This window comes from Tigriopus californicus, chromosome 6 (assembly GCF_007210705.1).
Source record: "Tigriopus californicus strain San Diego chromosome 6, Tcal_SD_v2.1, whole genome shotgun sequence".
Lineage (NCBI taxonomy): Eukaryota > Metazoa > Arthropoda > Copepoda > Harpacticoida > Harpacticidae > Tigriopus > Tigriopus californicus.
In genome coordinates this window covers 7,100,792-7,124,699 of record NC_081445.1, presented here as the reverse complement: position 1 = coordinate 7,124,699, position 23,908 = coordinate 7,100,792, and the positions used below count along the sequence as shown (strand labels likewise).

The 23,908-nt window shown below is 40.8% G+C and overlaps 4 protein-coding genes across 6 annotated transcripts; 2 read left to right on the top strand and 2 right to left on the bottom strand.

Moving 5' to 3' along the window:
* Nucleotides 1–788: 788 nt before the first annotated feature.
* On the top strand, nt 789–1,856 carry LOC131881908 (dopamine receptor 1-like). Its single transcript, XM_059228906.1, has one exon. It carries the CDS (start codon nt 812–814, stop codon nt 1,778–1,780), a length of 969 nt encoding a protein of 322 aa, XP_059084889.1. The 5' UTR covers nt 789–811; the 3' UTR covers nt 1,781–1,856.
* A 2,662-nt stretch (nt 1,857–4,518) lies between these two features.
* On the top strand, nt 4,519–11,267 carry LOC131881899 (tau-tubulin kinase 1-like). 3 transcript variants are annotated; one of them, XM_059228898.1, is made up of 10 exons: nt 4,519–4,784; nt 6,036–6,219; nt 6,427–6,609; nt 7,052–7,111; nt 8,265–8,523; nt 8,590–8,694; nt 8,758–9,780; nt 9,864–10,057; nt 10,862–11,046; nt 11,105–11,267. In XM_059228898.1, exons 1-10 carry the CDS (start codon nt 4,702–4,704, stop codon nt 11,163–11,165), a joined length of 2,337 nt encoding a protein of 778 aa, XP_059084881.1. In that variant the 5' UTR covers nt 4,519–4,701; the 3' UTR covers nt 11,166–11,267. The 3 variants fall into 3 exon arrangements, with proteins under 3 accessions (XP_059084881.1, XP_059084879.1, XP_059084880.1); XM_059228896.1 differs by lacking the exon at nt 4,519–4,784 and adding an exon at nt 4,969–5,892; XM_059228897.1 differs by lacking the exon at nt 4,519–4,784 and adding an exon at nt 4,970–5,892 and having other exon boundaries at nt 8,265–8,328.
* Nucleotides 11,268–13,746: 2,479 nt separating this feature from the next.
* LOC131881901 (RING finger protein 207-like) lies at nt 13,747–17,931 on the bottom strand. Its single transcript, XM_059228900.1, has 12 exons — nt 17,629–17,931; nt 17,150–17,289; nt 16,969–17,079; nt 16,805–16,911; nt 16,574–16,735; nt 16,319–16,491; nt 16,037–16,234; nt 15,828–15,970; nt 14,888–14,976; nt 14,582–14,824; nt 14,355–14,503; nt 13,747–14,279 (listed from the first exon to the last, which is right to left on the bottom strand). The coding sequence occupies exons 1-12, from the start codon at nt 17,820–17,822 to the stop codon at nt 13,790–13,792; spliced, it is 2,199 nt and encodes a 732-aa protein (XP_059084883.1). The 5' UTR covers nt 17,823–17,931; the 3' UTR covers nt 13,747–13,789.
* Nucleotides 17,932–18,688: 757 nt separating this feature from the next.
* Nucleotides 18,689–21,075, bottom strand: LOC131881903 (serine/threonine-protein kinase pelle-like). The gene has a single exon (XM_059228902.1). It carries the CDS (start codon nt 20,846–20,848, stop codon nt 18,794–18,796), a length of 2,055 nt encoding a protein of 684 aa, XP_059084885.1. The 5' UTR covers nt 20,849–21,075; the 3' UTR covers nt 18,689–18,793.
* Nucleotides 21,076–23,908: the final 2,833 nt, after the last annotated feature.

Sequence of the window (23,908 nt, the reverse complement as noted above, 5' to 3'; positions counted from 1 at the left end):
TTTGGCCAATCTTCTTTTGAGAGCGCTAATCCCAAAAGCTATCAATTCTGAAGCATCTCATGCTAAGAAGTGTTGGAAACCTCTAGTTTGTGTGCTAATAAACATGTTTTTTTACATCAATGCACATTTGAACAAGTTAGGACATCTAAAACCTGGAAGTGACCCATTACATTTGCAACACCCTGTACACATCTAAAATAAAAAAATCTAGAACATTTTTAACTTTGGTACTATTAAAGCTCAATATTTTTCAAAGTTGTTTTTGGTTGAGAGAAATATCGTTGTTGAATTCTAGTTACAGATTCTCTAATCAATGCCAATGATCAAGACCTTGCTGTTCACAAAGAATTGTCTTTCCAACCACCGACCATTATAAAAGTGAAGGGACTTGATCATGTGGCCTTTCGCGATGATAACTTACCGCTTTAATAGCTTTGGCGTCCGCGAAGTTAGAGGTGGGGAGAGGAGGAGATTATGGGAAGTAAAGAAAGCCTCGATTGATGTTCCGAGGGAAATTGGATTTTCGCTCCACTTAATTTTCATGGGAGAGACCTCTCGTAATACTTTGCTCTTTTTAGCCATCAGTCTAAGTTCCACTCTCCCCTTCAGAGTGTCATGAAGTAACAAGGTAAGCAGTGACAACGTAGGCCATTATAGATATGAGCAAAGGAGACTTGATTTGTAACTCAAAAGAGCACATTCATTGGGACCAAAGTGAAACCAAAACAAAGTGATTATCTTCTTACAGATGAATAATCTCACCCAATGGCTTCAAAACACCCCTGGCTTGACGTTATTCTTTGTGGCGCTTATGTTCACTTTAATCGTGGTGGCCATTATTGGCAACGGATTGATTCTTTTCGCGATCTCCTCCCGCAAAACGTTGCAAAAGCTGCCCAATTTGTTCATCGCGTCTTTGGCCTTTGCCGATATGTTTGTGGCCATTTTCGTGATGCCCTTTGCCCTCGTGAATGATTTTGGAAACTGGCCTTTCGAGAAGACGGTTTGCATTCTGTGGATCTCAACTGACGTTTTGTGTAGCACTGCCAGCATCACGAATCTCTGTGCTATTTCTTTGGAACGATACATCCATGTCAAGAATCCTCTTCAGTACTTTAAATGGATCACAAAATCGAATGTACTCATTTCGATAGCTGGCATTTGGATCAGTTCCTGTTTGGTCTCGTGTGTTCCCGTGTTTATGGATATTCATTCAGGGAACAATTTCAAGCATTTCCATCTGAAGAATGGCACGTGTAGCCCAAGTTTTAGCTTTGAATATTCGGTCTTGTCTTCTTTGTTTTCGTTTTTTGCGCCTTGTTGTATAATGCTTTTGATCTATTATCATGTGTATCAACTTGCCCAGCATCACATGGAGAGCATAAGGCATCTCAATGAGCCACTTTTAAGATTGAGGAAGATCCATCTGAACCAGAAGACATGTCACTCCTCAGAACAGGTTCCATCTGTGTTCCGGAAATCCGGACGACGTGTTATTAAGAGGTCTCGCTTTCTGAAGACCATCTCGAATTCACCTCATGTTCAAGAGCACAAAGCCGCCATTACAATAGGAATATTGATGGGTGTTTTCATGCTTTGTTGGACGCCTTTCTTCATTGTGAATATCTTGGCAGGAATGTGTACCAAATGCGTGTCAGAAACAACGTTTCAAGCTTTTTCTTGGTTGGGATATTCAAATTCTGCGTTTAATCCGATTATCTACTCTATCTTTAACTCGGAATTCAGAAGAGCTTTTGCGTCCATTCTGTTCAGGAAATAAATCTCATTAACATAATACTCACTGTATAAAAAGGAAATAACAACCCAAAATGAAGCTTTCTTATTTTTTTATTTATTGACCTACCGGATATGAAGATTGTTATAGAACCATCCAATAGTAACCTATGCGTCAAATATACAAGTATCCTTGTTGCCTGTATCCATGCTTTTTTTCCTACTACGTACTTCCGCCTAATGGATGAAAATCATTTCATCTCATACGAGGACTAACCAGTGTAACGATGCGACACATAAAGTGGGATCATATCATAGCCGAAGTCCCTGCATAGCCAGGCTTTAGTCGACTCAAAACCACATGATAAAAGTATGGTTGTAGGTATTTGGGTAAGAAGCAATTTTAATATGAGACCCCAGGCCTACCCATAAACCTATAGACTTGGTTTCATGGGGTGCCTTGATGTCGCTAGGCCACAGACCAACGTTTAAGGGGAGGCCACAGACCAACGTTTAAGGGGAGGCCCAGCAAGGGATTCCAGACATGGAAAATCCGATCCGCTTCACAAAAATGGTTTGGATTTTCCTACCTTGCCTCGATTATACCTTGCAAGAAAAACAGTTGTAAATGGAGCAACGAATTGAATACAAGCAACAAAAGGTGTAAATGAAATGTTTGTACCACACTTTCTAAGTGGTTTTTGGGGTTGATTTGATCACAGGCCTAAATTCATTCCAGGATTTAAGAAACAAGTAGGGGGGCAGTTTTTGAAGCCAATTGAGACGTGTGAAAGGCAAATTAAAATACACATCTCTTCCCCTTTGCAGTCTAAATGTGTATTAAATTTAACTAACAACGGTAGGAGTGTTATCCTGAATACAATTAAAGAGAAATCTGAAATGACTATTTGTGACTGGATCCGTTACTTTCATAAGCTTATGTTTTAGAAACACTCGAATTGCTTTTTTTGATAAAATGGTTAAGCTTTTGATTGCAGAACATTGGCCAATATAAGCAACACCATATTCAAGCTTACTCTTTATCAAGCCCTTATAAAGTAAAATTCTCAATTGAGTAGGGGAGATTTCTTTGCCAAGAAAAAAGTGTTTTGCGTTTTTGAGATACTCTGAGGAATGTAATTGGTGTGATCTTTCTATGATAAGTATTGGTCAAAACATCATCCCAGATACTTAACACTTTCATTTTGCAATAGTCCTTTTCATTGAGCTGCTTCGTCCAGGGGCGGACAAACAAACGTAAAAAACGAGAGAATGCGCTCTAAGATGCAAAACTTTATCAAGAGATTATGAAATGAACATTGAATTGGCCAAGTCCTGTGACACAATGAATAAGCAATCAACTCTTGTGGGACACGTTTCAAATCCTCTATGAGTAAAATTCCCAACAATTATGATAGGTAAATAAGAATTACTATGCAGTCGTTTACCATATGTTTGGGAACGCACCAACACTTTTGCAATCATCATTTCCAACAAAATAGTTTTAAAAAAATGTTTCCTTGATGACTGACTTTAAAATCATCACTTTTACTAAACTTTCTTTTATCTTTTTTGGCACAATTTAATGGAAAAAAAATGATGAAAAGTCACTGGAATGCCACAAGTAAATAATATATAGCTTTCTGTTTATCCCTATTTGGATGTCAAATGTGTTTGCAATTTTACTCTTATAGGAATTGAAAAGTCTCTCAGAAGGGTGGGTGATATATTTATTGTGTTTGAATAGATCAGCAAAACATTGTTCGGCGAAAAATATCTTGTTAAAGTCAGGCATCTTAGAACGTATTCTAGTGTTTCTACGTTTGTTTGTCCCCAGCAAGGGGAGGGAGAGGAGAATGAAAAGAACTCTGAATTTAGTCTTGTCAAAGTTCATTACTAGTCAGTTATTCCTGAACCAATCTGATACCTGTCAGCCATTGACTAGTCTCCTCCTTAAGTTTGTATAAGTCGTTACCGAAATGCTGCAAAGTCGTGTCATCCGCAAATAGCGTTACATTGAATGGTGTTGCTTGAGGAAGTCAAATATTAGGATCAAAAAGAGAAGAAGGCTAAGAATACTCCCTTGTGGAACACCGCAAGAGATAGGTGCACAGGTTGAGACAAGATCGTCGTCCTAAACAAATTGTTCACGATCATTAAGGTAAGAATTGAACCATTAAGTACATTACAGCTGTACCCGTTTTGGCCGTTTTATCCAATAGAATACGGTGATTAGGTTCCAATGACCAAAGTATCGATGTGGAAGCAACTATAAATTATCCAAGCTCTGTTTTCCAAATGTTTTCCTTTCTGAAGGCGAGATCCGTTGGTGAGTTTTTAAGAATACAATTTACAGATTTGAACGTAAAATGTATTTTTCTTAATTACGAAGAACAAAAATGAATCATATTTGTCCAATCAACATGCAGAATGTGATGTTAAGGTAGCACAACTTGAAGGTATACGAAATTGTAAAACAAATTCCTGCTACACTTATGCCAGTTTGGAAAATAAGTGCTGAATTCATTCCCTAAACCTCTAATTCACATCTATAGTTAGTTATCGAAATCATTAACAGCATCGATCTCTCAAAGAGTGAAGTGGTTTGGTGCATTTCATTTCTGCCAATTCCGAAAACTAATGCCGTTACGGTTCGAATGGCGGATGGTGGATGGATGGACTTGGACGACTTGGACGTAGTGGACGGACGGACGGACGGACGGACTCGCGCTAAAGGAGAAATCTGTCCATGTGGATTCATTCACATCGAATATTGTGTAATCCAATGGTCAGGTAGTCCAGCCGATGCCTGTTAGTTTGACGCCGAATTTCAGCTTCGACTGACGTTCTGTGGGGAATTTTGCTTGCTGCGAAAAGCAGGAGTTTGAAAAGAGTTATCTTATTATTCTAAAAAGTTTGCTTAGACCATCCATCGCGTTATATTCTTGTTGGTTGGAAAGCGTTTTGATGGTAGTGAATGGAGGAGCCATTCCAGCTGTGGCGATGATGTCCTCGCTAACTTGGGATATTTTCAAAGACCTTGAAACTATGTAAGTTGAAATTAAATCCTCCTTCTAACCATGTGACGTTCAACTCCTTTGGCCAACGGGTCAATCTGATTCTGTAATGATTTCGGCCTTCACATTTGAAACATGGAAATCTGACAGCAAATAGATGGATTTCGCCGAGCGTCAGAAATCCGTGTCAAACATATGTACTGTTATGCGACTTCTTCGAGAGGTTGTACATTAAACGACCGTTCGCCCTACATACAACAGGCCCCCAACAATCCAAGAAAGTAAGGAACAGAACAGGAATTAGTTGGCACATTTTCAAAACGACCTGTTCAAAAATGGCCAATGTTGAAATAGAAAGGACAGAAAAGACGGACTTGAACGAGTTTTGAAGTTCCTTTGATGTGAGAGGTGTGAATTTCCAGTGAGTGCAGTTTTTTGGGATCACCAACATGGAGAGAAGTTTCGTGTGTTTTATTTGTGGCAAAGTGCTGGAAAAACTGAGTGCTTCATCCGTGCTTCATATGGGACTCGCGGATGGAGATCCCGTGTGTCCCAAAGCATTCTCGATCGATGAAACCAGCCAGGAATTCATTCGGAGTGTCGCTTCTCGGGACGATCTGAACACCTTGGAACGATACGAAACCTTACAGTCCATGAACCTCAAACATGAATTTGCGTATCAGGCCGATTACGAGAGTACAAATGCATTTCTCGAAGCCATGGAAAGTACGGCGACCAAAACAGTGCTCGAAGTGCCAGTGGTCCATGAAGAGGAAACAAATCATGGCCATCAATTAAACGACATTGCAAAAGAGACACCCGGGACAACCCTATCATCGTCATCACCATCACCATCGCCATCAATTCAACAGGGAAAAGAAGAAGAGGAGGAGGAGGAGGAGGAAGAGGAGGAGGAGGAAGAAGAAGAAGAAGAAGAAGAAGAAGAAGAAGAAGAAGAAGAAGAAGAAGAAGAAGAAGAAGAAGAAGAAGAAGAAGAAGAGGGAGATGAGAATGCTGCAAATCAGATTGTTGATGAAGCAAACGAGGACAATGAACCTAAAGAAGTTGACGAGTACCAATCTCAAGCAGATGAAATTTGTGATGAAATCGAAGTGAATACCACAACAATCAATACGCCTCTGTAGGTTCTTTGATGGATTCTCTTTTCACACTGACCTTGAGAGTCCCGCCTTTTAGTCGGATTGGAAATGACTTAGAAATTGGATAATCGCAAAAGTATCAATTTTCATATGTGCATTTATTCTTGCTACCCTTTGCTTTCAGGTATGATCATTCCGACATTGATTCCAGCGAGCTATTCTTTGCGCTCGAAGTCAAGGACTTGGAAATGGTCAAGCAGATTGTTTCACGTGGAGGGAATCAAACCCTTCTGGTCAAGAACAAGTGCGGAATGTCTGCCATGCATTGTGCCGCCCAATTTGGCTTCCTAGAATGCATAGAATGGATGGTAAAATGACTGACAAAATAGCTAGGTCTTAGCTTGAGCGAGGCACTCCTTGTGGATGTGGTGGTCTTCTAGTTAAGCACATTTAGTTCAATACATTCACGTCGATCTCATATAAGCATAAGCATTAAGCACACAACGAAATCATTGCCACTGATGAGAGTGTCTCATATTGAAGAGATACTTATTGATTGAATATTAACACTGCAGATTGACGCCCTGTTCATACCGGTTGCCATTGAGGACAATCACGGCTGGACCCCGCTCCATTATGCCGCATCAAATGGTCATGTTCCTGTGGTGGAAACATTACTGCTCTACGGCAGCCCAAGCTTGCCCGATGAGAAAGGAAATACTCCGCTTGATGTTGCATTGGAAGCCAATGAATTTAAGGTAACCCATTCACATCCAATCCAAGTTGAAGTGAGCCTATTGTCGGATATTGCATCTATTGATCAAAACCATGCTTACACGTATAGAGTACATAATAAAAGAGAATTTTCTGTTATTGGAAACATCAGATTGAATTTCTGCACCTTGTATGAACCGAGCAATGCAAATCTATGTAAAATAAGTAAAGTAGGATACGTAATGTGCGCAATTATTAACACATGTTCTTTCAGCATAAGTGAGGGTCCAGGTTTGGATCATCTCCACGAACATTCACTTGTAAACGTTTAGGAGTGAACCAAGCCTAGAAACTGAGAATCGATTTAAACAATACGAACCATGATACTGACGATCGGAATTATAAACAAATGATGCGAAGTCTGGCTTGCTGTGTTTAGAAATACCCAAGACATTCGGGTCTAATAAAAATATATTCCAATTTCAGATTGCCAACTTACTTAAAACCCATCAGCAACAGCAACATAACGGAATTCCCCAAACCATGGTAAGGATTTGTATTCCAAGAAATGCAGGAGGCTCTGTAGCTTTTTCTTCATTGCCTTTCAAAGCATTCAGTACAATCAAGAAATCTTATTTTAGTGATATGACAGGTTGTGGTACATATGGCTTCAATCCAACATTCCATCGACAGATATTTTCCAAAATATGGCTCTTGGTGCAAAGTCAAAAATTAATTCAATATTGTAGAACCTTAATATTTGTCCTTGACGAACAGGTGGCAAAGAAGTAATATTGGGCTATGTCCAGATGCAGGGTGGCCAGAAATAAAGGTTTAAAATTGATTTATTATTCTTGAACAAAGTCCAATTGCAATGGCAATCTCAAATTAAAAAATATTGGACACATCCAAAGAAAAAGTTCTTAATCCATTCCTTGCAACCACCACAGCCTCCAAGCTATGACAAAATCGATCACAGTTCTTGTCGCGGGAGGACAGCAGGCTGTGTAAAACTCATTCGTCATGACTGCTATGATTTTTTCGCCCACAGGCGACTTATGATGGCCTCGCGAAATTGCTTCTGTCTCTTAAATAGTAAAAAATGAGTAAAACTGATTGCTAAAGAACCTTGACAGATGTCCCATCTTCAACTGTTTACACAAGAAATTTAGATTTGGATGTCTTATCGCTTTTCAATGGTAAAGGTTGAATTGTCAGTTTGTCTGGCCATTTTGTAGTTATTCTAGTACTTTCTTAACAACTTTCTCATGTCACAGCAATGAGAACTTTGAAGCATAAATGTAACGATTTATTCGTTGATTTCATCAACAGTTCCTAACTTTATCCCATTATTAGTGTGTCAGTAATATTAACAGTAAAACAATTGAGTACTAGCAATGACTGTTATTAGTGAGCAATAATAAGAAAACAAAGCAATGGACGACAGCATAAGGATGCCAGTCTACGATCGTTCATGGTGTACGAATGTTTCATTATTTTAGATAAACTTCTGCCCATTTTGTCTCTTATATAATAACTCCTCAATGACGAAGGTCCCCGAACGCTTCAAGTTTAGGCCAACAACAATTCTTTCATCACGTGCCTGTCCAAATGAACGCAGTTCTTTATGACATATTTCACTCTTGACAGCATAATAAGAAAAGCAAGTTGCATAATCCATTGCCTACTTTCCTTTCAGATCCAGTCAAGAAATGAGCAGGCGTTTTATTTGCATCCGCAAAAAAACGAGGGAGATACATTAGGTGACGAAGACTCTTCATATGAGAATCTTAGGTTTCTTTTAAGCCCATCGGCCAATGATTTGCACAATGTTAAAACTAATGATATGTTGCCGTGTTACACCACTTACGAACTAAACAGAAAGCAAATATCTGCAAGACGATCATTTTATCTTCATACCAAACATTCCTCTACTGAAAAATCCCAGGAAAACCAAAGTATGAATGTCATCTCGGTCCTCCAATTGATCTAGGTATTTCTGACATATATTTTTCTTCTACCAGGGTCAATTGTCCATGTGTACGAAACAGTTCATGATGGGTGTGATTCGCCCACTGATTCGAGTGAAGATGGTTACTCCTACCAACCCCAACCATCGACAATTAGTGGTAGGAGCTCTTTCAAAATATTAAATTGCGTGGAAAAATATCTGAATCTAATTTCACTGGCAGACAATATGGTTCCCGATTCCGAAGACTCAATTTCTGCTTGTCAACAAGAGTTCCCGAGGTCCCCGTCTCAATCGTCGACGAACTTGCACTACGAATACTCTTCTATATCGTCGACTCCTTCACCGGTATCATCTGCCAATGCTTCAGACACCCCTCAGCGGTCACCGCCCCCATCCCCGCAGTCCAGCCCCGACTCTCCTCCTGCTCCCCCAAAATCACAAATACCCCCTCCTCCTCTTTTCAAACCGCCTCCGCCACCGCCTTCTGTAGGATCTTCTAGCCAATCATCACCAAACCTTGCGCCACCACCACCACCTCCACCGCCGCCACCACCACCGCCGCCGCCGCCACCACCAAAGAAGAAAATAGATAGGCAATATTCAGAGCCTTGCACTTCAACAAGGGTCGATTCGAAAAATATGACAAGGCCCTTTGTTCCACCAAGCTTTCCCGTTAGACGTGAGCAAGACAACTTCCTAATAAAGCCTTCGGAATACCTGAAGACTTTAAAGGGCAGCGACATCCAGAAACAAATGTCACCTGAAAGAATGGAAAAGGACCAAACCGATTTACAAACGGGATCACTTTCAATCAGACGCAGGGCAGACGAAATAAGAGATTCCAGATTTAAAGATGACGAAGAGCCTTCGACCATGACTTCGCTTACTCATGCCGGAGCAAATGTCCCAACCAATATACCTCACAAGTCTCTGCCCAGCCAACACCGCTTGAGAACGAGGAAATCATCCTCGCCATCACCATCACCAGAGCCGTCTTCTCCACCCCCTCCTCCTCCTCCACCTCCACTAACCCATTCAGCAACCGATCCAATGCTCACAAAACAACCATCGACTATGCCCACTCCTCCTCCTCCACCCCCACCACCCCCACCTCCGTCTGTTTCAACGAAATCTGAAGTGCAATCGCCCACCAAACCCATTTTGAGGATTAACGTTGAAGACCTCGGAGCAATCCAATTAAAGACAGTTTCATCCAGCGCAAAAAATGCAAAAAACGCAGAGGGTAGGTAAAGCTTTCCATAAATAAGTTGCTCAAAAATGATCATTTTTGTGTTTTATATACATTGTTTTATCTTTATTTTTCAGAGTTACGTTGTTCCTTATCCCCGCAAAGTGGAACAATTCCAAAGAATGATCTTATTGCTGAATTGAAGTTGTCGCATAATTTGGGAGGAGTCTCCAAGCTGAAAAACGAGCAATCAAAGATCAAAGAAAAAAAGGAGAAACAGAAATTTGAAGTCCTTCTGTCGCAATTTACGGTTGAAAATTATATGGACAAGGTAAATATGCTCGACTTGTTTTTCATTGTTGCCTATCATCTTACTACCTGGCATAGAATATGACCTAACATTACAATGTCAAGAAATTGAGTTCCTCTTTTGAATATTACATTTTCAACATCAACTCTTTTGCGAAGGATTCAATTTAACAGCTTTGAACAAACTAAGGAAAAGAAGCCACCATGCATGTGAACCTATATCAGTCATCAGTATTATGATTAAGATTCTATTGATACCAAGATACTTAGTTATTTCGGGCCTTCGGTTATAACCTTGTTTGATGTCTAGGCTTGGTATGCAAAATGATTTTCCATGTCAATGCCATTGCCTTGGCTATTGGCCTTTGGAAAGGCGCATTGGAACTTTTCTTCGTTTTAGAGGATAGTCATATTGCCTACGAACTCTCTAAATTTGTCTCCAACCCAAACCCCAAGGAGTTAGTTACTTTGAAGATCGAAGTCAATCTCGATACTTTGAACAAAAACGTTAATAAGGATGGAGACAAATTTGGCTGAAACTCAAGAAAGGTCACATCAATGTGCGACCAATCGAATCAAAAACTGCATTTTAGTTGGTGTGTCTACCTAAGTAAACAATAGTCTAACTCGTGGGACCTACACTGAGAGTTTTAGAGCAAACACAAGAGGAGGGATTCAATTTCGGGACACACTGTCTACGCAACTTTGTCGAGAAAACAATTAATTATCCGTTCTACCATTTCCAGAGTGCTATGAAATATGAAAAACAGAGACCTGCAGTAATTGCTCTTTGACCCTAAAATGAGTCAAAAACTTGTTGTTTTAGGTCCCTTTGAAAGAGGGCGACGAGGAGCTCCCTACATGGAAGAGAGAACTTATGGCAAAAAAAGCTGCTGAACAAGCCAAACGCTTAGCCATTGAAAACTATATGTATGAAGAGGAGAAAAGGAAACTTGATTCCATTCCCGACTGGAAAAGAAAGCTCAAGCAAAAAAAGGACATTGAAAAAGGGTGAGTTTTGTTTGGTAATTGTAGAGAAATGAACTTTCACAACCATTGGCTTTTTTAGGGCCGAAACTATCAAGCAGAGAGAAAAGGAAAGGAAGAAGAAGTTGATCTGCAGACTTTGATGTTATTTCATTTTTCCTCTCTTGAGTGAAGAAAAATTTATTTCCCTTGGGAAATTTGTTTCTGATATTTATGTCAATAAAGTTATGTACATTTTCACTTAATATTTCATCGACTTAATCCACATTTTAAATACACACATATGACAGTAGACAGCCAGACACTTCTTTTCATGCTTTCAATTTCTTTGGCAACCATGAGAAGAAGCTGCATACACGCAGATCCACGACCACACATATGGGTTATGGACGCAACATCAGCTCCATTGGGTTTCTTAAGTTCCAAACAGTTGTCTGATGCTGGATGTCCCATAACTCACCCTCGGGAATGACCGTAAGTTCGCCAATTTAGCTGTTAAATCACCAACTCGTGCTATAATTTATGTAAATACCACAAAGAGTCAGAAACTCGGATAGCCAATGATCGAACCAAGTTGAACATAATGGAAAGCCGGCGCTTGGAGTTTTATTCCTTATTGACTTAATCGCATTAAATATGAGGCACTGACTTTTCAAAAGCTAAAGTCATCATCATGGCATCACTTTTTGAATCTTGATAATAACTGATATGATTGTTTTTGTAAGGAGCCATCTAGTGCAAACGAACTAAATCTTAAGGCTGTCGTGAATGGATTTGGTTAAGTGTTAATCTTTTTTACCAAAGTGAGGTCAAGTTTGAGCCAAGTTGTGTTTCTTCATCATTATAAAAGGCCAAAATATGTGTTATCCCTTTCATGTCCTAAAACAAGTATAGTTTTACAAGCCATATTTTATGTTTCCACACATATCTTTACGCATATTTTTGCTTTGTGCGGAGGCGATCAAAAGAATTCATGATATTTTGCGACAAATGGAAAAAGCGCAGCTGAGCGTCTGAAAGGCAGGGTACCTTTTAAAAAAAAACTTTTAGATGTTAACCTCGCCCACACGCGGTGCTTTGAATGCTGTAGGTTAACCTTCAAATATGCTCTCAAGACTTCGTTGCCACTATAAAGTGTATGATATATCACTTAAAACACATTTAGTAGCACATCAGAAAAAAATAGTCAAGAGCAAAATCATGAAATGTATTATTAGTAGAACTTCAAATTTCATGAGCATATACCGGGTGCGCCATATCATCATCTACGAGGTGATGTCAAAAACAAATGAAAGTCGAGGTTTCGTGGCTTCTGCGTAAGAAATTAGAGTTTTTGAGATAAAGAAGCATTTCTCACCGTGGCAATTCTAAAGAATGTTATTGTTTAGGCACACATCATCACACATATTTCTCAAATACACGGGTTTGAGTATGGGGACAAAGTTGCCAAGAACCATCTCTATGTACCCATTGTCCATGGCGGCCCAAGGCTCTCCAACTAAAGCCTTCAGCTTGCCCACATTGATGTAGATGGGGCGCAGGCTTTGGTCTCCACATGCCCCCGATGTTGTAATTCAGGGGATTCAGGTTGGGGCTGTCTGGGAGCCAAACCAATTTCGACCAGATTCCTCTGGAGCCCAACCTTTGTTCAAGGTAGGCCTGGACTTGGAGAATACCCTGGAGACGGCATGGATCTTATTGATACTGTAACCCGAGGTGCGGTGGAGGCCAAAATTATAGGCAATTTTGATGATTTCACTTTTGTCAACTTTGGTCACTACCCTCATTCTTGCATGTTTGAGAGGCTATGTTGTCTATTTGTGGATTCCCATATAACTTAGTAGTGGTTAAATAAGTCAAATGATAACTTGTATTCAAGTGAGACCTATTGTATGTGCACTCCTAATTTCCATCAAGAAGCTTTTTAAAAGTTGATGTTATTTCAAATATGTATTCCTTTAATATGAACTGAAAATCCATGAAACAAAAAAGTCAAATTTGTTTGTTCCTAATTGTTTTGCGAGCTAGAAACTGCCAAGATGTGTTTGGGTATATTCGGTATAAAAATGTGTTGTTTACGTATTTCGGCCAGGTATCGATCTTGGAAAAAAGCAGCAATGATTCAAAAGGATAATTAATCCATTTTAGAACCGAATATTCTATCTTGTGGCAGGCACGTGTGACAGATAGACAGTGAAGTTGGAATTGAAATAGTTGCTTGCGTAACACTTTTTGGAAATCTAGTTAATGACCCATGGATTTCTACAAATGAAACCCATGAATTGACTCTGTGGCCATGATAGTTTGGGCTCATCATTCAGCCACGATCAATTTAACATGAGTTAACATTGACAGCTTTCAGACCGCAATTTAGCAATGCTGGGCCATTGCTTCAATAGAGAGCTTCAAATCAGATGCTGGTGAAGTTAGGATATATGTTCGGCTCAAAATATCAAAATTCCTTCAAGCAGAACGTTGTAAATAAAGGTGAGTCTACAACTTTTCTCTTATAAATACTTTTGAAAAACTCTTCTTTAAAATTCTTGTTTGCTCGATATAATCTCGTTTGAATGTGCAAGCATTCCATTGTAGAACTGGCTAGGTTCAGTTCCCAGGAAGAGATACCAATGTGATTCCTCACATTTTCTAGAAATCAATGAGCTTACAGCATTTGAAAAAAGATAGCCCTTTGTTGTAGTAATGTCCCAATTTAGATTGAGAATCCGTGATTGGTTTTTTTCACAAATATTTATGTCGCCCGTATTTCTTAATTTATTCCAAAAGACGTCGATTGTTTTCTCTTTTCGTTCACCGCTTCAACTAAAAGATTAATAGCCTTTTCGTGGCCTTCAAAACTGTTACATTTATGCAGTGTTTGATGACTGCGTCCTTGACGAGACGGCTTCTTGGTTCGAGGCAACGTGTCAGTTGTGCTGCTCTTCACTTTGGCCTCAACGTGATGGTCGGATTCGAGGCTACTGGATTCATTGGGAGGCGATTTTGGAAATGGATAATTGACGTTGCTGATTTCAGATACAATTTCTGGCGCCGAGTTGGTGCGTTCCAGGTTGTGATGGAATTCCTCCCCGTCTTTGATGTCGGGTTGGTGATTCCCTTCGGATTTTTTCAATTCCACATTTTTTAGCCGATTTTGTAATTCCGAGTGGACCAATGCCTCTGTCGTTCTTTGTGAGCACTCGCCTTTACGAGCCTCGGAGATTCCGGCTTTCGTTCCATCGTCGGTGTAGTCCAAGGACCTAAAGCATTCCAATTTCATTACTAACATTATTCGCAACAAGTATCAGGTGATGGGTTACAAAAAAGTTTCTGACCTCTCGGTTTGGATGGGCCTCTTCGTCACACTGGAGGCTCGTGGATTTCGCTTTATTGTGTTGGTGGCTGGAGACATAAAATGTTCCAAATGCTTACAAATATTACTAACTTCTATCAACTCTGTTCGAATTTCCGCTAATTCATTTAGCTAGAAAGAGAGAGACAAAAAACAAACAATGAAATATGTTGTTACTTATTGCGTTTCGATCGATAGTGGCAATATTACTTCCTGGTGGAATTGCATTTTTTGTTGGTTAATTCGGTCCTCTTCTTTCTGCCACATTTTCCGTAATTTTTCTTTTTGAGATTTCAATACTCTATCCACCGAGTTCAAGTCATTGGCCATGTCTTGACAACTTATGGACAAACATGACACTGCTGGTAAGTCCGTGATCGTTAGAGAGATCGAGAAATCCCGATGAACAATTTCTAGGCTCTCTTTCATCTTCCTCATTTGATTCGCAAGATCCTAAAAGAGAGGGATAAAAAATCGAAACACATCAAAAGGAATGACTTCATTTGTATTTTTTACCTGAACTTGCGACCTCATAACGGACATATATTTGTTGAAAAAGTCATCCTCGACTTCTGAATTTAAAATTGGATAATCGGTCATTGATCCTGAAAATTCAAGTCATGTTTATAATCTGATTTCTAATCATCGACTTGAAAAACGAATGATGACGCTCGACTCTTCTCGTAGCACGGTATTTGCTGATGTGTGGTCACTTTTATAGACTTGGTTTTTAAAGTTCTGCTTATCCATTTTTGTCAATGAATTAAAAAATTGAATCATTCTATTCAATTGTGTTAACTTTATCTCTATCAATCAAGGGATTCATTATCGGTTGTAAGGCTGTCCTCAAAGTACTAGTATCCCGTACAAATGGTGATTCAAAAGAAACAGAACAACCAATCATGTACGGTGTTCTGCAACAGGCACCAAAAATGCATTCAATGGACTTTTATTCGCAATATGCCCTTTGGGCTTTGGTTTTAACCCGACAGCGTCCCCTGACCTCAAAAGGCAGGAGTCACAAACGGTGTTTTTTAAAATGACCCTGGATTGCACAGACCTTGGTATCGTGAGCATTGAAGCGACAAGAATGTGCGTTTATCGAGTTGTCAAGTCGGGTGGATGATTGTCCAATCATGTGCTGTCATGCTCGATTTTATGTGACTTTTCAACCAAAAGTTATATGGGGCACAATTAGGCGTTTCGAATTTAGGAGGAGCCTGCATTGCTCTCACAAATTCGTTAGTTTAATGAAATTCGAAGTTTGTTGGCGATTCTTGACAAAAAACTAAGGCCAAAATTTCCATTGAGAAGACATCTTTGCAAGGAACAAACGTCATCATGAAAACCTGTAAACCTGCCAATGACAAACCTGTCGTCGCAATAAAAAAAAAAGATGTTCTAGAGGGCATTGGTGATTTAGATGGTGATGAAATGATAACAAGCCAAAACATACCTAGCTTCTTATTTTCCTCCATTTCCTTTGGAGCCTCTGGATCTTGTTTGGCCAGAGTTTCGTTGGCGTGAAATCGAAGCGAAGACACGAACTTTTTGACAAAATCATCCTCCTTGTCGATGTCGCCCATAACAAGTTCATGGCTAAAAAGGTGTCAAAATGATGGACTGAGCTTCATCAACAAAGACAAAGTCAATACCATATCGTACTTCGAATTTTCCTGTAATGCATCCTTGCTGATAGCTAGTAGTCGGTCGATGATATAGCCGACCATACAATCAAAGTCGTTCCTACTAGCATGGTGGATGAAAAAAGATCCCAGGATAATTTGCTTTCGGAGAATGTGAGAAAAGCTAGCATATCGTTTTTGTTGCAAGCCAAATTCCGCCAAATACTCGCCGAGTTTTCTGCAAAAAAATGCATGATTCAAAAGACAACAAAATTGTTCATTTTTCTTTTTTGAATGCGATGCGGCTGAACCTCTGACTCACCCTTGCAACTCCTCAGAGCTCTTGATATGATCCTGGGTCATTTGACTAATCATTGTCCCATATATCTCGTCCATTTCTTGTTTGGATGTCATGAACCGTTCTTTGACGAGTTCCTCCAATGCGACTGTGCTTATTGATCGCCTCTCAATTTCCGTTAATGTTTTTGAAGCAGTCTACATACAATACAATTTCATACAATAGCGAATGTGCAATGAAACTATCTTGAAGAGAGTTTGATGGTCCAATTTTGCTTACCATTAGCACATTTTCGAATTTGGCTTTCTCTTGTTGGAGTGAGTAATCCGTTTTTTTCGGAGACACCTTTTCAGGAGCATCCATTTGGCTTTGACATCGCTCACATTGAAGGGATTTAGTTTTTGAGCAAAATGTGGCAACGGCTTCGCCATGAATGGGACACTGAAATCAACATTGGTAATGTCAAGAGGCAGTGTTCCCGGCGTTTGTTTGCAAGTTGTGCCAACAAACCTCGATTAATGTGAAATTGGTGGGAGTCGATTTGGATGTGATCTTGTGCGTTGAGAACATTTTTGACCGATGCACAACTTCTCGACATGGACCGCATAAGGTTTGTCCTAAAATATCAAGCTGTAATATTAGAGTTATTCAAAAATATCATTTTTAGGCCTTACCGCATGTTTCACAAAAATACATGGAAACGGGGACTCTGCTCCCCGGAATCAATCCAGTTTGACGATTAATCGTGTCTAGGATATGATCACAATCCTTTTCGGTGGAACATACTGGAATACACCAATTCACCGATGATCAACCGATATCGACTCAAAAGATCAGTAACCAATCCGTACTTACAACACGTGTTACATTGGAAAATTAAAGACTTTTCACTTCGATCACAATTAGCGCATTGTAAATTGGTGGAGTACAAGTCCAATATGTATTCCACCAATTCATCTTTGGCAGGTTTATCCTCCGTCAAAGCGGTAGTTTTTCTGTAAGAGAAAGCAAAATCATGGAAGTCTCTATTTCTAATATCATAGATTCTGCACCTTTATTCGAACAGGAACAAACACTGTGGATGATAATTTGCAGAAATCTCGATTGTGAGAATTTCATTTTTAAAAAACTACAAAGTGCGTCGAAAATGACCTTCATCATGTCATAATGCAAGGAAAACAAGAAAATGGCGGTTATGAAATTCCCTGATTACGAATGGGACAGATCATCAGAAATACATCTGAGAGTAAGAAAGCAATGAATGTATGAAACAATCAACCAATGTACTTCGATTTGACTTTGATCCTAGGTCATGGTTTACGATGTACACCTACCCACAAATTGGACAAGCAATGTGTTGATTGCTCGTCTTCTTCTTTGCACAGCTGAGGCATATTGTGTGATGGCAGTGTAAGATGCAAGGCCCAGAGTATCTTCTTGAACACGATTCACAAATGAGAAGCCTTTCAATGACATCAGAAATATCGGGCAGTGCTTTGGACCCAAGAAGACCCGAATCGGCAATCATCTTGGCAATGTAAAAAAACAACACGGAGCTACAAAAAAAGGCCTTGGCCTTGATGGAGGGGTCTACGAAAAGGTCGCTTTTTAGGGGAAAGCAGTCACGTGATAGCAGACTTGAGAGCAAAGACCAAGGGCAATGGGCATAAGTCCATAAAATGGCGTTTCTAAGGGGGACAATCTTGAGTGTTAAGAAAGTATGGATGGACTTTGTTTTTCATTTGTTTTAGATTCTTGATGGGTGTGTTTATATCAGATGATAAACTCCCTGCCTACTCGACTATTTGTTGGGAAATGTATCACGGTCATTTGAAAATAATGAGGATAATCTGGTTTTACGAACCATGGTCGTGCTAAAGCGAGTAGCAGAAAATAGATCAGTGTACGTACATGTATAATCCAGAGTAATGGGTTTCATGACAAAACGCTGAGTAAGATGGGGGCGTCATGGACGAGTTAAATATTTTTTTTTCAGCTTTTTAATACTCTAGACGTCAAAATTCCTTTTAGATCTTATATTGAAGTCACTATATTTGCTTTTGATTGTAATGGTTATAAAAAGGTTGAAACAAGTCTTATGATCTGGTCTGACTTTAACCTACGCAATGTACAAACAGTACTTTGGTAAAACACGTATTCTTATATAAACCAATCGGAAAAATAGCCTTGTGATAACCAGCGGGAGAGGCTGTGACAACCTCAACCTTAAGTCGATTTGGAAAAACTAAGGGAAAAATGTATGCGTTTGAAATTTCAACCCCTCGCAAAGGCAATTTACCAATTCTTTCCCAAAAAGATAAGGCTCACTCTTTAAATTGCACCGCCGAAAAGAATTTTCACAAGATTTTCGATTTTTGAGGTTCCATTTATCAATTAAACTATAACATACATATATTTCTATATCTTTTGCGCGATTACATGATATGACGGAGAACTGCATTAGATCACAAAATGAGTTATAAACCCAAAAAAACCCACTTAATCATTCGGAGGTGGAACATGATTTGACGGTTCAATATTCAAAGCGCTAAAATCTGGTAGGACGAGTTGATTTTCCTCCACAAGGTCATCATTAGCGAGTGTTGATAGTGCATTGTTATCTTCAGTGCCCTCTAATGGCAGAGAAATATCTGTCGTACTCGTAGTTTCTGTGGCATGTGTTGAAGAATTCTCCGGGTCCACGAGATCCAGGACTGCCGGGATGTAATCGTGATGGTTAGGCACGGTTTCATCGGTGGTCACCATTTCACTCGTGGCAGCAATGAGATGGCTCGAGTTGATGATTTTGGAAAACTGATCAATCTCTCGGTCATTCCCTTTGAGTTTCGTCTCGTCATAATAGATTTGAAGGGCCATGGCCGACGATTGGTGACCGTAGAGGCTTTCCAAGGCTTTCAACACTTCCGTCATGGGCGGACGGGCTCGTCTGGACTTTTTGGCACAATCCAAACCCATGTAGAATAATATGTTGGCCCAGCAATTCCTCTCTAGATTTGGATCCAGCCACTGATCGGGTTGTTCTGAGCCCAGCAAAGCCTCCCGCATTCGCATGTTGCGGGTGCGATCAATAAGGAACGACGGGGACTTGGCCGTGACCAACTCAAACATGAAGATCCCGTAGCAAAACGTGTCCACCGCCGGGGTCAGCTCGTGACTGCGAATGTAATCCTCGGGTAAGTAGGCCTCGGTGCCTTTGACAGCACTCACCATCTTAAAAGACACATCCTCGGTCTCGGATCCGCTTCGGGCCAAACCAAAGTCGCCAATTTTCGGCTCAAAATGCCGATCCAGGAGAATGTTCCCACTCTTGATGTCGCCATGAATGATGTTATTGGCGTGTAAGTGAATCAATCCCCGAGCCGTGCCCAGGGCCACATTGGCCCGCTGTTTCCACGTGAGCGGCAGAGTGCCATCGCGACATTTCAAACGATCCGATACCGACCCGTTGGGCATGTATTGATACACGAGACAAGGGTCAGTGGGCGATTGGCGACTGAAGCTATACGCCAACAGAGGCAGAATGTTTTCGGCCGGATAGATATGGAGGGTTTGCAATTCCGTAATGGCTTGATTGACGCACTTTTGGAAGGCGGCATCGCCAATGAGCTTCCGCTTCTCTTCCAAGATTCGTTTGACCGCCACATCCTGGCCGTTCCAACGACCTCGGAAGACCTCGCCAAAACCACCCCGTCCAATCAAGATGCCCGGCTCACGACGAAAGCCTTGGCACGCCTGTTCCAGATCCTGGAACTTGATGTTTTTCAACATGAATTCCGAATCGCCAATGGGCACACCCGACGAGGATCGATGCGTTAACGGCGACAAATGGGGCAACTCGGCAAGGCTATTTTGACTGGCCCCCAATGCGGGGGCGGGTCCAGCCGGACCTAATGGCGAAGGAGGGCTGGGCGGCTGATCAATTTGATTTTCCGAGGTGGACACCAACCCCACCCCCGAGGCTGAGGGGCGACAGCGATCGGGCCCCTGGCTTAGATAATCTTGTTGGTTGGGGGCAGGGCCATTAGGCCAGGGTTGGGATGACCCGGGCGGCAAACTCAACCCGGATTTGGGCACCAACTTCACGCCCTCGGGTCGTGGATGAGTCTGATTCAAGTTGTCTTCCAGATGGCGGCATTCCCGCCCCGAGAGGCAAGGCGGGGGTACGGGACGGGGCCGGCCGAGGTCCCACCCACCCCCTTCCCGCCACCCATCCCCGTGGCCCGCGGGCGGCAATCGGGAGGGAATGCGGCAATCGGTCGGGATATGGTCCAGTAAGAGATCCATGGCTTGGAAGAGTCGAAGTCGATGGAGGTCTTGGTACATCTCCAAGACGGTCTTGTTGTTGTGTCCGGCGAAGGCCATCAAGGCCTTGGCCGGGGATTCCCCGGGCCGATATCGGGCCTGCGAGAACTTGGCCAACAATGAGGGCTGGAGTTGCCAGATGAGCCCGCCCAACTCCTCCCAATTGTCATTTTGATCCAAGACATCCACCAAGGCGCGTTGAAGCACGTACGGCAAATCGTAGAGGAACATCACTCACATCACTCACTCACATCACTCAGTCAGTCAGTCTATTGCGAAGCTTCAATGCCGTGGACGGACCGTGGACGGACCGTGGACGGACCGTGGACGGACCGTGGCGTGGGCGGATTTCAACGCATCCATGGAAAGATACATCACGCGCGATTCATGAGCCAATTCCACCTGTGACCCTGATTATTCTCCACGGCCACAATAGGGGCCAGACCTAAGACATCTATGGGTTGGACGATAAGGAATGATCTTTAAAGGTTGGGTGATTCAATTTTTTACTTACCGCCGGGAGATAAAATGGTGCCACAGGGCCGTTCGGGCAGTCTTAGGCGGCTTGGACTATCTTGAGCCATGTTACATGGATTTTTTTCATTTTTAGCGCTACCGTGGCCTTAACCATCAATGTAATCGTTTTGAATCAAAAATAAACTCTTGAAACATTATTCATACAAAAAAAGGATTCCAGCCAGTAGATTTAACGGTATTATCTTAAAAAAAAACAGATATTTGGCTCATGGGCAAGGGTGCCAAGGAGTTTATTCTTTGATTTGAAACTGACATTCAAGGTCGTGCTAAAAAAGGAAAATATTCATGTAACGGCTCAAGATAGTCCAAGCCGTTTAAAAGTGCCCAAACGGCCCTGTGACACAATTTTGTCTCCCCGCAGCAAGTAAAAAATGGAATCACCTAACCTTTAAAGATCATTCCTCATTGCCTTACACATAGAGGGTCATCATGGTAACCTTATTTCTCGATTTAAAAGTGCGATAAATCCAGCCGAAAGTATGAAATGCGTTGGTTTCTTTCAGTTGTACGTGTTCAGCAAAAGTTTCGTTGTCTTGTATAACAACTCTCAAATTCTTAACGCTACTACTGACCACTTCTATTTCTTTATTGGAACTAGAGACCCTAATTGGAACTAGCTACGTATGACGGGGGATTTCCATGGTCACTTTCAAAAGTCAAAACTTGGAATTTGTCGCCATTTATGGTCGGGTTATTTTCAGTCACCCATTTGTGTATTTGGTTGATCGAGGTATGCTTGCAGGTCCGAAGAGTTTTGGTCATTTCGACTGAAGACTAGTCTGCATATGATGAGATGGAAGAGCTCAATGGTAGGGTGAGAAGTGGCGAGATGAATATAGAAAATGAAATGTGGCCTAGAATTGAACCTTGGAGTACCCCTGACACTACTTTTCGAGGCTTACTCAGAGTATCTTCAACGTTTACTCGTTGTGTCCTGCCGTGTAAAAAACATTTAAACCACTCAAATGTATTGCCTCTGACTCCAATTCACTTTGTTTCAGTCCCTCTATTACGTCGTCAAAATGTTGTGCCAACTGTGTCACGGTGCTGAAATAGGCCCGAAGCAATGCAGGGGAGCTTAAACATTTGAGTGAGTTTAATGTCACCTCGGCATCATGGTTGTTAATATCAAACTCACTCAAACCAGAAGGGTTATCTTCAAATGGGTTTTCGTGGGCTTACTGTTTGGGCGCTGAGAAAATTTTGGCAAATTGTTTTCCGGGAATAGTTTTCTTTGGGATCAAATTCAGATGCACCATTGGTTCCAATTAAGGGCCCTACTTTAGGTTTAGCAATTTGTTAGAATTTGCATAGGAGTAAAAAGCTTCCATTTTGGATTCCTTCCATAATTCTTCGCTTTCAATCGAGTACATAATCTCGCAATCAGTAGCTTTTAGTTTGTTTTCGATGTTGGACTATATGTTTTTTGATTTGGCCAATTTCAATAAGCGAATCAACTTCATTCGTTTTTGAAAGAGTTTTTTCTTATGCTTAAGAACAGTTTGATCCCTTTTCCGAACAGGTATGTTTTGTTCAGGTATATCTAAAATAACGCAAATTTCTTCAAATGATTCAGTCATCCGCTGAATAGCTTCGTTAGGTTGAGTTAGCGTATCATAATGGAAGGCAAGTAACGCTCAGATAGTTGGGTCATGATGTGATCGTGGCGAATAACATACTTTTTTTTGGCTTGGGGAAATTCAGCCCAGCCTCCAATGTCGCATTATTTTGTTACAATCCTGATCTTAACTCTTTGAAAAACTTCAACTATGTGAACTATATCAATGGTTTTTGACTTAGCATTGCATTAATCTAAATCTTGCCTAAGTTTATTCAACAATAAACTTCAATAATAAATTGAGTGAAGCACCAAACCAATCCCAAAAAATTGGGAAAGGGTAAAATAAGTAAACAACTCCGTCTCTGAATGTTAAACTATTTCATGCTTTGAACTCTCATTCAAAGTAAATGGTCAAGTGACAAAATGTACAATACTCGTAAAGAACACCTAAACAGATATGATATATCATGCGAAATAATAATAAAAGAGTCTAAGTGACTCATGGTGTTTAAAATTTAGACCCTTGGGAGGCTCTATAGAATAAATCTTTATCAACTCTTTTAAATTTTTCTTAAATAGTTGGCCTGTTTTTGATACTTTTTAAAAATTTAGCCTTTTTGGGAGTACATATTATTTCAATATTTCACCTTTAAAACCTCAATAATTTCGGAGCCTCTAATGATTATTCTGTCCGAAGTCGATGGCCAATATCAAAATGCCAAGTCTACCAATAGTCTCTGGCCAGACCAACCTGACTCAATGCATGTCGTTTATTTGCCATTCTGGGAGATATTTGATCCAAATCAATCTGTTTTTGTGTTTTTAAAAATGTCCCTGAGGCATGAATAGTAACCGCTAGATTAGGTTTACCTCAAACTTGATGTTCAAGTTTGCACATTCAGGCCATTATGTGAGAAATATATTGCATGGCCATCGTACTCCAAACCATATTTGTGTCCAATGTACTGTATAGCAGGGTCGTGGGCAGATCGCAATCAAGGAGCATTTTGTTACGGAGTCAGATAAATTCAGGAGTGAAAAAAACCTGTTTCTTAATTCCGTCATCGACCATACAGAGGTTCCTCCAACCAGACACCTTATTGCGCACTCTGGTGTCGACTGTTAAAAGTGATGGAGTTTAGACAGGGGCTTCTTGTCAAAATCCCTGTCCCAACCAAACAGACAGGTACAAA

Coding starts and splice junctions, on each gene's coding strand:
- LOC131881908 (XM_059228906.1), top strand. CDS start 812: ATGTTCACTTTAATCGTGGTGGCCATTATTGGCAACGGATTGATTCTT.
- LOC131881899 (XM_059228896.1), top strand. CDS start 5,201: ATGGAGAGAAGTTTCGTGTGTTTTATTTGTGGCAAAGTGCTGGAAAAA. Junction 5,893..6,035: donor ACAACAATCAATACGCCTCT/GTAGGTTCTTTG, acceptor CTTTGCTTTCAG/GTATGATCATTCCGACATTG. Junction 7,112..8,264: donor ACGGAATTCCCCAAACCATG/GTAAGGATTTGT, acceptor CTTTCCTTTCAG/ATCCAGTCAAGAAATGAGCA.
- LOC131881901 (XM_059228900.1), bottom strand. CDS start 17,822: ATGATTGCCGATTCGGGTCTTCTTGGGTCCAAAGCACTGCCCGATATT. Junction 16,492..16,573: donor AATTCGAAAATGTGCTAATG/GTAAGCAAAATT, acceptor TATTGTATGTAG/ACTGCTTCAAAAACATTAAC. Junction 14,280..14,354: donor AGGCCCATCCAAACCGAGAG/GTCAGAAACTTT, acceptor GGAATGCTTTAG/GTCCTTGGACTACACCGACG.
- LOC131881903 (XM_059228902.1), bottom strand. CDS start 20,848: ATGTTCCTCTACGATTTGCCGTACGTGCTTCAACGCGCCTTGGTGGAT.